At 40.5% G+C, this 13,750-nt stretch overlaps 1 protein-coding gene across 1 annotated transcript; it reads left to right on the forward strand.

Moving 5' to 3' along the window:
• Positions 1-1,633: 1,633 nt before the first annotated feature.
• On the forward strand, positions 1,634-8,961 carry LOC139373196 (gastrula zinc finger protein XlCGF46.1-like). The gene is made up of 2 exons (XM_071113382.1): positions 1,634-1,897; positions 5,206-8,961. Exons 1-2 carry the CDS (start codon positions 1,759-1,761, stop codon positions 6,474-6,476), a joined length of 1,410 nt encoding a protein of 469 aa, XP_070969483.1. The 5' UTR covers positions 1,634-1,758; the 3' UTR covers positions 6,477-8,961.
• The last annotated feature ends 4,789 nt before the right edge of the window (positions 8,962-13,750 follow it).

Below are 13,750 nucleotides of genomic sequence, written 5' to 3' on the forward strand. Positions count from 1 at the left end.
ATCATTCATCCTACAATATCCTTTCATGTATCAAACTGCAATAATAAAACTGTTTTAATGGCAACCACCACGATAGCCCCAACTCAAACCAGCAACAGTTACATTAAGATACAGTCCTTTACCACCACAACTCTGATCATTTTTGTTTTACAATGAGCCATGACTAGAATACAGTAAAACAGTATGTCAACACTATTAAAGTGACCCTTGTTCAATGACTCTATGTACATAGGGTGAAGCCAAGTCTCCAAGGTGCAGGATAGAAAACCGGGTGGTATCCGGCTAGTAACAGTGACTAATGTTCAGGGCAGGGTACTGGGCAGAGGCCAGCTAGTGTTGACTTTTACAGTCTGACTGTCTGGAGATTGAAGCTGTACTGTCTCCTCCTTCCAGATGGTAGCAGGAGCAACAGGTGGCTGAGGTCCTTTATGATCTTCTTGGCCTTCCTCTGACACATGGTGCTGTCGATGTCTTGGAAGGCAGGCAGTGTGCCTTTGACAGCACCACCCTCTGGAGAGCCACGCGGTTGCAGACGGTGCAATTGCTGTACCAGCCTCAATGGCACTGCCCATGCTGTCACAGATGCCATAATGGCACAGATAAAGATGAGTTCTCTATCTATCTCTATGGTTGTTTGACATTCATTTGAATGCAACAAGAGTTATAAGGCACTTACAGGTCACATTTCTTTAATCCTTCAAAATAAGATGTCCTGTAAACTGTGTAAAATGAATAATACAGGCAAAAATTATGGAACATATGCACAATAAAGTATACAAGCTTTATAGCTTTACTAACACATGGATCTCATTAAGTAATGATGTGATATATTTAGTATTGATGGCAATGAAGCAAAAGTGACATTTAGGTTCCTAAAGGACGAAAAATAAATGTATTATTTTTATGTATGTAGCTAGATACATTATAAGCAGTATATTTTATTACTTCCATAAAACATGATCATGTTCCTCATGGTGAATATAATAAATATCAATATCATGTTCAAATGAGGACCACTTTGGAAACAAGCATTTTAATTAATACTATTGAGTGACATCCTCTGGGTCCACATTGTACATTTTGTTGTATATGTCTGTTACCCCAAATAAATAAATACATGTTGGAGATGCAGTGTTCTGGCCCAAACAGGAATAAATCAAGTAAGTTAGACTTCAGTCCCCCATGAAATAACACCATATATATATTCTACAGTCCCTAGTGAGTAATCCCAAACACACTTTTATTTTGGCACCTAGAATGTTTTTTTTTCTCTGTAAACCAATATGTGATTTATAGGTGTGTTGTGTATTGCATTTGGACCAATGGAGAGGGTGGAATAGAAAGTGTTGCTGGGCACATAGACCTCAGTCCCTCATGAAATAACACCATATATACAGTACTGGTACTTTAGTACTTTATTTTACAGACCCTAGTGAGTGATCCCAACCCCACTTCTACTTTGGCACCTAGAATAGTTTTTTCTCTATAAGCCAATATGTATTTCATGTATACAGTGTATTGCATTGGGGACATTTATTTGACCTTGGAATAATGGTTTAAAAACCCAAATGTAATGCAAATGGACATTTCTGAACTTCCGTGACCCGGAAATACTTGTTTTATTGTTGCTGGCGAGTCGCTTGTAGCGTTGATTCAGTAAATCATCATTGGAGCGGATTTTGTTTTGTTTGTGATCAACATCATTTTTACGTGGACAAAGCCATATTCGTTGAATCCTCAACTCCCAATCAATTGAAAATGTCTCAACTACAGTTGCTGCGTGAGTTTTTAAATGAGCGTGTAATGGCTGCTGCTGTCGACATTTTTGGGGCAGTTGAGAAAACGGTAGCTGAGTACCAAGAGGAAAATGATCGTCTACGGAGACTGCTGCGGATAGGTTCGTATGTACAACACGACCGTGTTTAGAAATGTATTATTTTCAACAGTGTTATTAAGCCGCCAATGTTTTGTGATTATTGGTGTCGTAAACATGTTAGCTAACTGGTTAACGTTAGCATTTAGCATGTTTGACATTTCTTTGGAAATACTAGTTACTATTATCGGGTATTTTGATGTGGTTTAGCAAAATTAAAATGTAATCGGCATTTGGTCCCCAGTTAGTGGCCACTTTATTATATCCATTTAATTGTGTTTAAAAAATAGACCTAAACTCAGCAAAAAAAGAAACATCCTCTCACTGTCAACTGCGTTTATTTTCAGCAAACTTAACATGTGTAAATATTTGTATGAACATAAGATTGAACAACTGAGACAAACTGAACAAGTTCCACAGACATGTGACTAACAGAAATGGAATAATGTGTCCCTTAACAAAGGGGGGGGTATTAAATTTAAAAGTAACAGTCAGTATCTGGTGTGGCCACCAGCTGCATTAAGTACTGCAGTGCATCTCCTCCTCATGGACTGCACCAGATTTGCCAGTTTTTGCTGTGAGATGTTACCCCACTTTTCCACCAAGGCACCTGCAAGTTCCCGGACATTTATGGGGGGAATGGCCCTAGCCCCACTCCCCGATCCAACAGGCCCAGACGTGCTCAATGGGATTGAGATCTGGGCTCTTCGCTGGCCATGGCAGAACACTAACATTCCTGTCTTGTAGGAAATCAAGCACAGAACGAGCAGTATGGCTGGTGGCATTGTCATGCTGGAGGGTCATGTCAGGATGAGTCTGCAGGAAGCGCACCACTTGAGGGAGGAGGATGTCTTCCCTGTAACGCACAGCGTTGAGATTGCCTGCAATGACAACAAGCTCAGTCCGATGATGCTGTGATACACCATGACGGACCCTCCACCTCAAACGATTCCGCTCCAGAGTACAGGCCTCGGTGTAACGCTCATTCCTTCGACGATAAACGAAAATCTGACCATCACCCATGGTGAGACAAAACCGTGACTCGTCAGTGTAGAGCACTTTTTGCCAGTCCTGTCTGGTCCAGCGACAGTGGGTTTGTGCCCATAGGTGACGTTGTTGCCGGTGATGTCTGGTGAGGACCTGCCTTACAACAGGCCTACAAGCCCTCAGTCCAGCCTCTCTCAGCCTATTGGGAACAGTCTGAGCACTGATGGAAGGAGTGTGTGTCCTTGGTGTAACTCGGGTAGTTGTTGCCACCCTGTACCTGTCCCGCAGGTGTGATGTTCGGATGTACCGATCCTGTGCAGGTGTTGTTACACATGGACTGCCACTGCGAGGATGATCAGCCCGTCCTGTCTCCCTGTAGCGCTGTCTTAGGCGTCTCACAGTACGGACATTGCAATTTATTGCCCTGGCCACATCTGCAGTCCTCATGTCTCCTTGCAGCATTCCTAAGGCACGTTCACACAGGGAGCCTGGGCATCTTTCTTTTGGTGTTTTTCAGAGTCAATAGAAAGGCCTCTCTTGGATTCTAAGTTTTCATAACTGTGACCTTAATTGCCTACCGTCTGTCTGTAAGCTGTTACTGTCTTAACGACCGTTCCACAGGTGCCTGTTCATTAATTGTTTATGGTTCATTGACAAGCATGGGAAACAGTGTTTAAACTTTTTACAATGAAGATCTGTGAAGTTATTTGGATTTTTAGAATTATCTTTGAAAGAAGGGGTCCTAATAATGGCTTATTTGACTTATTTACCGATGTAGATACTAGTTTAATGCTAAAATATATATGAATAACAGACATTAAATAAAACATTAATTTCAGTGATGTGCACTTGTAATCTCAGTGAAGGAAAAGCACGACATGGGATGAATAAATATATAGATATTAGATTCATAAATACATACATAAAAGCAAACAAAACAACAACTAAATCTCGACCTCCATCCCTATATTGTCACACACATCGCATTAAAAGTCCAGCTCCACCACCCCCTCTGGGTCCCACAGCACACAACAGCAGTGGGTGCAGTGCTGGGTGCAGTGCTGGCAGAAGTCACAGCACTGACACACGCTCCTGAGGGGAGCTTGCAGGTGGATCACGCTCCCGCAGCGGGCACAGCAGATAGTGTTTTCAGCTACTTGTATTTGAAAAACAAAGTCAAATTGATGAACGTAGAGATATTACAACAATAGTATATGATACAACCCGAGAGACGATTATGAAGTACCTGAGGGTGGTGCTATAGGTGGCGTGACAATTTTCTTTTCTTGTTAGTGTCTTGGCAAGAACCAAAACGCGGATCGGCTTTAAAACTTCTTCATGAAAACCGACCTAATGTAAACAACATGTTAGAAACAAACGCATCATTATATTTTCATCCAGGTTCACATTTCTGTATTTTCCAAGCTATAGCACACAATATTTTACATACAACAGGTTGTTAAAGGACCAAAGTATTTTTGTCTGCTTCGTGTTTTGTTTTTTTGCCATGGAAAAAACAGCCCTATTAGGCAGAGCATGTTTCATGAAAAGCATTGAACTTTTTCTTTACATCAATACCTCTAGAGGAAGCTGCAGGGGTTTTTGAAGGAGGTGGAAACTGGTGCTATAGATATATAAAGAAAAAAAAATAGTGTTTAAACATAGCAGTCTATAAAACACAGGCATAAGAGTAACTATTTAATAATTTAACATGTTTACCTCTAGAGGTGGTGGTTTACTAGCATGGAGAAAAACTGACTGTCACAAAAACCTGGAAGTGATTTTAATTTATAATAAATATAAATGGACAAACTTTTGAAATAAATCGCTTTCTCTTTGGTTTATCGAGAAGTAATTGGAATTTTTTTTCGATCATTTGAATTGGAATTTCAATTTACTTCTTGAATTTACTGACTTAAAGGGTCAATCTGCAATTGGTACATACATTTTTTTAAACCTTTTAAAATGAATAATATACCTATGGATTCTTGAATATAATTTATGGATGTCTTGTATCCCAACAGAACCCCAAATATATATATATATATATATAACTTGTTTTATTAGTGTTTCTAAACAATGTAATTGTAAACAAACACTTTATAGCCTCAACATGTTTAGAACTGTCATTTTGATATTATAACTGGTCAGTCCTTACACCCATAGCTCTGTCTTCGAATTTGAGAGTGGTTCCATTTAGCAAGCCTCATCCCTTTACCAAAACAGTGGCGGGGTACTTGCTTTGTTATTGTTGGAACTGCAGATTGCTCCTTTCAATTCAAATTCACTGTAACCCTGATGTCTAAAGACTGGATAACCTTAGCCCCCCCTCTCATTCCCTCCAGATTCCTTGCAGCTCTCTCTAGCTGTCTCTGAAGAGGAGGTTCTCCCTGAGCATCAGCATTGTGAGCAGGAGTGGAGCTTCAGTCTGGGACAGGAGAACACTGAAGCCACACAGATTAAAGAGGAAGAGGAGCAAATCAGTCAGGAGGAAGAACGGCTTCAAGAGCTCTTTGATACCAAAAATGCCACTTTCACTCCTGCCTGTGTGACAAGTAAATGTGATCAGGTGGACCCCTTGACTCCTCAAATCCAGACTTTGGAGAACCGAGAGTGTGACCCGAAACATGTGAATCTCACACCTTTTGGTACTGTGACTCAGCTAAAGGCTCTCAACATTCCATGTGACCCTCCAAATAATCAAAACAATGCATCCAGCCACAGCACAGCCGAAAGCAGTGACCCAATAGGACTCGACAGCAGCCCAACATTAGATCCCAGCCTACCATTGACTCACAACCCACCATTTAAGAAACACAGATCCAAACCCAGCAACATAGCTATAAAAACTCTCTGCTGCTGTGACTGTGGTGAAACATTTGCTCTAAAAGCTGACCTGCAGATGCATGTGACTCTCGCCAAGAAGCAACCCCGTGAATGCCAATTCTGCAAAAATTTCTACAGATCTACCTGTAAACTTAAGGCCCATGTCAGACTGTGTCACGATGGGAAAACCAGCACCTGCCCCTATTTTGGAAAGACCTTCAAACTAGAAGGAGATCTGTCCAAGCACATGATTCACACAGGAGAGAAACGATTTAGCTGTGGTGACTGTGGGAAGAGCTTTAATCGCAAGGGGAATCTAACCCAACACATACTGACTCACACAGGGGAGAAATCATTTAGTTGTGGTGACTGTGGGAAAAGCTTCAGTCTCAAGAGGAACCTAACCGAACATGTTCGGACTCACACAGGAGAGAAACCATTTAGCTGTAGTGACTGTGGGAAGAGCTTCAAACAGAAGGGACACCTAACCATGCATAAACTGACTCACACAGGAGAGAAACCATTTAGCTGTGGTGACTGTGGGAAGAGTTTCAATCGCAAGCAGCCCCTAAACATGCATAAACTGACTCACACAGGAGAGAAACCATTTAGCTGTGATGACTGTGGGAAAAGTTTTAATTTGAAGGACTCCCTAAAAAAACACAAATTTACTCACACAGGAGAGAAACCCTTTAGTTGTGGTGACTGTGGGAAAAGCTTCTATCAGAAGGGGCACCTGAACGTGCACAAACGGACTCATACTGATTCACACAAGAGAGAAACAATTTAGCTGTGGGAAAAGCTTTAGTGTCAAGGGGAACCTAACCATGCACAAACTGACTGCTGCTCAGGCTAGGATTCCGTCGTAAGTAGAGGTCAGCCGATTATGATTTTTCAACGCCGATACCGATAATTGGAGGACCAAATGTTGCCGATTTAAAAAAAAAAAAAAAAAAAAAAAAAAAAAAAAATTAAACAAAAAATGTTTTTAATTTTATTATTTTTTTACATTTATTTGTAATAATGACAATTACAACAATACTGAATGAAAACTTATTTTCACTTAATATAATAGATCAATAAAATCAATTTAGCCTCAAAAAAATAAGGAAGCATGTTCAATTTGGTTTAAATGATGCAAAAACAAAGTGTGGAGAAGAAAGTAAAAGTGCAATATGTGCCATGTAAGAAAGCTAACGTTTATGTTCCTTGCTCAGAACATGAGAACATATGAAAGCTGGTGCTTCCTTTTAACATGAGTCTTCAATATTCCCAGGTAAGAAGTTTTAGGTTGTAGTTATTATAGGAATTATAGGACTATTTCTCTCTATACCATTTGTATTTCATTAACCTTTGACTATTGGATGTTCTTTTAGGCACTTTAGTATTGCCAGTGTAACAGTATAGCTTCCGTCCCTCTCCTCGCCCCTCCCTACCTGGGCTCGAACCAGGAACACAACGACAACAGCCATCCTCGAAGCAGCGTTACCCATGCAGAGCAAGGGGAATAACTATTCCAAGTCTCAGAGCGAGTGACGTTTGAAACGCTATTAGCGAGCACCCCGCTAACTAGCTAGCCATTTCACATTGGTTACAGCAGCCCAATCTCAGGAGTTGATAGGCTTGAAGTCATAAACAGCTGCTGGTTAAACGCACAAAAGTGCTGTTTGAATGAATGCTTACGAGCCTGCTGCTGCCTACCATCGCTCAGTCAGACTGCTCTATCAAATCATAGACTTAGTTAACATAATAACACAGAAATACGAGCCTTAGGTCATTAATATGGCCGAATCTGGAAACTATCATCTCGAAAACAAGACGTTTATTCTTTCAGTAAAATATGGAACCGTTCCGTATTTTATCTAACGAGTGGCATCCATAAGTCTAAATATTCCTGTTACTTTGCACAACCTTCAATGTTATGTCATAATTACGTAAAATTCTGGCAAATTAGTTCGCAATGAGCCAGGCTGCCCAAACTGTTGCATATACCCTGACTCTGCGTGCATTGAACGCAAGAGAAGTGACACAATTTCACCTGGTTAATATTGCCTGCTAAACTGGATTTCTTTTAGCTAAATATGCAGGTTTAAAAATATAGACCTCTGTGTATTGATTTTAAGAAAGGCATTGATGTTTATGGTTAGGTACACATTGGAGCAACGACAGTCCTTTTTCACAAATACGCACCGCATCGATTATATGCAACGCAGGACACGCTAGATAAACTAGTAATATCATCAACCATGTGTAGTTAACTAGTGATTATGATTAATTGATTGATTTTGTTTTTTATAAGAAGTTTAATGCTAGCTAGCAACTTACCTTGGCTTACTGCATTCGCGTAACAGGCAGTTTCCTCGTGGAGTGCAATGTAATCAGGTGGTTAGAGCGTTGGACTAGTCAACTGTAAGGTTGCAAGATTGAATCCCCTGAGCTGACAAGGTAAAAATCTGTCGTTCTGCCCCTGAACGAGGCAGTTAACCCACCGTTCCTAGGCCGTCATTGAAAATAAGAATGTGTTCTTAACTGACTTGCCTAGTCAAATAAAGATGAAATAAAGGTGTAAAAAAATAAATAATAATAATAATCGGCCAAATCGGTGTCCAAAAACACTGATTTCCGATTGTTATGAAAACTTGAAATCGGCCCTAATTAATCGACCATTCCGATTAATCGGTCGACCTCTAGTCGCAAGGTTCAGCAGCTGAAACATATGAATAAAGTCCACAAGGAAAGAGAACAGGACTAAAACAGAAATAAAATTGGGAGAGCTCTTCTGTTGGCATTTATTTGGATTACAATTGTCCTTGAGGCAGAACTGAGCAATTTCCTCTAGATGGGCCAGCTGCAAAGTCAGAATTTGCTATATTGTAAAAATGTATGAAAACAAAAATGTAAGGTTAGCTTTAAAATCAGATTTTATGACTTTGTGGCTGTGCCAGCTAGTGACCACTCTGCAGAGCTGCCTCCAGAATAAGATACATGATGGAAAAAGATGGAAATTTAAAAGATAGGGTTTGGTCACAGAAAGGAAAGTAAACTCTGCATAATACATACTCTAGATGTGTGATAGATGTACTTTTGTAAAATGTTCTATGGGGCTAATGAGAGCGAATAATTCGAAACAAAACAAATTGTTTTAAATAGGCTGTGTAAATACACTTTACAGGCACCATAATTGCTTCCTGTGGGCATATAATATTAAAACAAAGCTGACTATGGAGAGTTTTACATACATACACTTTTCACAGTAGCTAATATAAAGATAAAAAGATAAAGATAAAGATCTAATATAAAGGGAGCTTGTCCATTCACCATTTTACTGCTTCCAAATATAATGTTTTATACACAGTACCAGTCAAAAGTCTGGACACACCTACACACCTACTACTTTGCTTTATTTTTTACTATTTTCTACATTGTAGAATAATAGTGAAGACATCAAAACTATGAAATAACACATGGAATCATGTAGTAACCAAAAAAGTGATAAACAGATCAAAATATATTTGAGTTTCTTCAAAGTACCCACCCTTTGCCTTGATGACAGCTTTGCACAATGTTGGCATTCTCTCAACCAGCTTCATGAGGTAGTCTCCTGTAATGCATTTCAATTAACAGGTGTGCCTTGTTAAAAGTGAATTTGTGGAATTTCTTTCCTTAATGCGTTTGAGCCAATCAGTTGTGTTGTGAAAAGGTAGGGGTGGAATACAGAAGATAGCCCTATTTGGTAAAATACCAAATCCATATTATGGCAAGAACAGCTCAAATAAGCAAAGAGAAATGACAGTCCATCATTACTTAAAGGCATGAAGGTAAGTCAATGCAGAAAATGTCAAGAACTTTGAAAGTTTCTTCAAGTGCAGTCGCAAAAACCATCAAGCGCTATTATGAAACCGTCTCTCATGAGGACCGCCACAGGAAAGGAAGATCCAGAGTTACCTCTGCTGCAGGTGATAAGTTCATTAGAGTTACCAGCCTCTGAAATTGCAGCCCAAATAAATGCTTCAGAGTTCAAGTAACAGACACATCTCAACATAAACTGTTCAGAGGAGACTGCATAAATCAGGCTTTCATGGTTGAATTGCTGCAAATAAACCACTACTAATAGACACCAATAAGAAGAGACTTGCCTGAAACATGAGCAATGGACATTAGATCGGTGGAAATCTGTCCTTTGGTCTGATGAAACCAAATTTGAGATTTTTGGTTCCAACTGCTGTGTCTTTGTGAGACGCAGAGTAGGTGAACGGATGATCTCGACATGTGTGGTTCCCACCGAAAAGCATGGAGGAGGTGTGATGGTGCTTTTCTGGTGACACTGTCTGTGATTTATTTAGATATCCATATGTGTTGTTTCATAGTTTGTCTTCACTATTATTCTACAATGTAGAAAATAGTACAAATAAAGAAAAACCCTTGAATGAGTATGTAAGACTATTTTAAGATGATACACAATGCAGAGGACTAGAGGTCAATAGGGAATTAACGATCAAAGGAAATAGTTGTTTTTCAGTTCAACATCTGGTTAGATTCTGGTAAGATCTCATTGGTCTGAATTGCCTATACATTGAGCCTGAAACAGGATACTTGTTATTTGGCCATTGGCCCAATTTTTACTGCAAGGAATTCTAATTGGTCAACCACAGACTAGGGTTGGGGGTTATAAATGACATCCTGTCCCTTTTGTTCTGTGGAGAGTCACTAAGGACAGGGAAGAATGATCATCTATTTCTCAGCATAACAACCATGATTTGTTCTCTTTGAATAAACCTATTTTTCCTCCCTCCCCCTGATTTGCTTTGGGGTCTGTGTTATTGAAGAGTAACATCAACTGCTAACAAGTAGGTGTCCAAACTTTTGACTGGCACTGTACAAATTGGAAACATCTTACAGATCAGATCGCATTCACACTTCTCCAGAAGTTTAATCATTCCAATAAGTTTGCTTGTATTTTGTTTACTTTGGTTTTAATAGATTTTTTTTTTTTAACAACAATAAATACATGTAAAATGTAATGATATCATAAAATCGGCAGCATAAAAAAAAGACGTGACGCATGTTGCTGTTGAACCAGCCTTCGTTATAGTAGGCCTATGGTAAAGGTAGCCTAGAGTAAAGGAGGGCTTGGGCTTTAAAAATGTTAAACGGAAAATAAACAATTGTTGCAGGAAAATACCTTATAAACACGAGGTTCACATCTCTAGTTTCACGATGGACATGGAATAGATCATATAGGCGTTTTCATGCAAGTCCAAAGCATGGCTAAAATAACGTAGGCCTGCCTACAATACATAGCTAAAACGGGAATGCCAGCTCACTGTTTGCTCCTCTGAAATGAGATATTTTAATAAAGCTTTGGTGACGTAAGATTGATTTTCCCAGCGGACACATGAGCAAAACACTTTATCGGAGGTCTAGCCTACTTGGTTACATTGGGCAGGACAAAAAAGAAACATACTTCACTCAGCGGAGGGGAGGCTATACTTTGGTTTTAACCAAATAAAACAAAATGGGGGAAAAAAACATGATTTATGTTTCTAAATACGAAGTATACGCAAATCAACAAATATCATATTGTTCCATGTGCATTTGGAAACTATACAGACCCCTTGTACTTTTTTCACATTTAGTTACGTTTCAGCCTTATTCTAAAATTGATTACATCGTTTTTTTCATTCTCCTCAATCTACACACTATCCCATAATGACAAAGCAAAAACAAGATTTTAGAATTTTTGTCAAATGTATTAAAAATAAATAAAAACATTTCACATTTACATATGTATTCAGACCCTTTACGCAGTACTTTATTGAAGCACCTTTGGCAGCGATTACAGCCTAGAGTATTCTTGGGTGTGACGCTACAAGCTTGGCACACCTGTATTTGGGAAGTTTCCCCCCATTCTTTGAAGATCCTCTCAAGCTCTGTCAGTTTGAATTGGGAGCGTCGCTGCACAGCTATTTTCAGGTCTCTCCAGAGATGTTCGATCTGGTTCAAGTCCGGGCTCTGGCTGGGTCACTCAAGGGCATTGAGACTTGTCCCGAAGCCACTCCTGCATTGTCTTGGCTATGTGTTTATGGTCATTGTCCTGTTGGAAGGTGATCCTTTGTCCCAGTTTGAGGTCCTGAGCGCTCTGGAGCAGGTTTTCATCAAGGATCTCTCTGTACTTTGCACCGTTCATCTTTCCCTCGATCCTGACTAGTCTCCCAGTCCCTGCCGCTGAAAAACATCCACTCCCTGCCACTACCATGCATCACCGTAAGGATGGGATGGTGGCCTCCCGGGTGGCGCAGTGGTTAAGGGCGCTGTACTGCAGTGCCATCAGAGTCCCTGGGTTCGCGCCCAGGCTCTGTCGTAACCGGCCGCGACCGGGAGGTCCGTGGGGCGACGCACAATTGGCCTAGCATCGTCCGGGTTAGTGAGGGCTTGGTTGGTAGGGATGTCCTTGTCTCATCGCGCACCAGCGACTCCGGTGGCGGGCTGGGCGCAGTGCGCGCTAACCAAGGTTGCCAGGTGCACGGTGTAGCCTTGGTGCGGCTGGCTTCCGGGTTGGATGCGCTGTGTTAAGAAGCAGTGCGGCTGCAGTACAGCGCCCTTAACCACTGCGCCACCCGGGAGGCCACCATCCCATCCTTACGGTGATGACATTCAACCTTCGTCTCTCCCGAGCCCGTACGGGAGTTGTAGCGATGAGACAAGATAGTAGCTACTACAACAATTGGATACCACGAAATTGGGGACAAAAAGGGGTAAAAATGCCTAGTTAAATAAAAATGGCACCATTTGGCACCATGCACTCTAATTTTATAAACTGGTAAGAGATATTGATCAGAGCGTTTTATGATTGCTGAAGACAAATGTGAAGCATTTCTGCCCCTTTCCCACAAAGTATGGAATGCTGGAGGAATTATAATTGTATGCTCTTATAACTTACAGGACTACTATTAATGTACACTATTTTCCCTATTCTAATTACATTGTACAATGCTTCAAACATTACCATTTGAAGAACTGAATGTGGTAACTTTTTTAGAATGACCCATTGTTTTCTCTGCAACTATTTTTCCTTGACGTAGCCTAGGATTCAGCCGTTCACTGCGCTCCTCTGACACTGGCCTCCTGCACCCATACACTCCCACCCATTCACTGCTCTCCTCTGACACTGGCCTCCCAACCATCCCTCGTACCAGACTTTGCTCCATGGAAGACTGACCGTGCATTTAGTAGTGCAGCCCCCAATTCGGCAACTCCCTTCCTCTCCATCTCAGAACCTCACAATCCATACACACATTCAAGCCCACACTAAAGACACACAGGCTTAACTGTTGTCTTAGCTTTTATTTCCTGTCTAGTTTAAATGGTTAGTTATTTTCTTATGTTTTGTGTACTTTTATACACTTGCTTATTTTAATGTGTGATTTTTTTATTTTTTATCCCTTTTTAAAAATGTGCTGATTCTCGCTATGGGCTCTATTCAATCCCTCTCGCTGAAGCGTTACAGATTGTATGATAGACATTTAAAGGTAATTTCTGATTTGAGCCGACATCTGCAGCGTTTACCCTGAATGCAGTCGCCGCGAATGCGGGAACATTACCTTTAAATTTCAATCACGCCGTAACGCTGAACTTCCGCAATAAGGATCAAATTACAGCCCTATTTTAAAGTGACTTTGGGTGTCTTGAAAAGCGCTTAAAATACAAATGATGATTATTATGTAATGATTTACAGTCGACTCCTGTTAAGTGCATTTTGTATAAGTGCAAACTCGGGGCTCTATTCAATCCGTATCGTGGAAGTTCAGCGTAACAGGGCGATTGAAATGTAAAGGCAATGTTAGCTGAGACTGCGTTCACTGTAAATGCTGTATATGTCAGCTCAGTCAGAAATGACCTTTTAAAAGTATACCGCTTAATCTGTAAGACTTCAGCAATGCAGATTGAATAGAGCCCTCTGTGTCAAGTGCGTTACACCGTTTTACCAGTCCCAATTCAATGATGTTATTGATATCTGCATTCCCTGATTTAGCACACACTGTCACTTCAGTCCTAAACCAGTTT

The sequence above is a fragment of the Oncorhynchus clarkii genome, chromosome 18, assembly GCF_045791955.1.
Source record: "Oncorhynchus clarkii lewisi isolate Uvic-CL-2024 chromosome 18, UVic_Ocla_1.0, whole genome shotgun sequence".
NCBI lineage: Eukaryota > Metazoa > Chordata > Actinopteri > Salmoniformes > Salmonidae > Oncorhynchus > Oncorhynchus clarkii.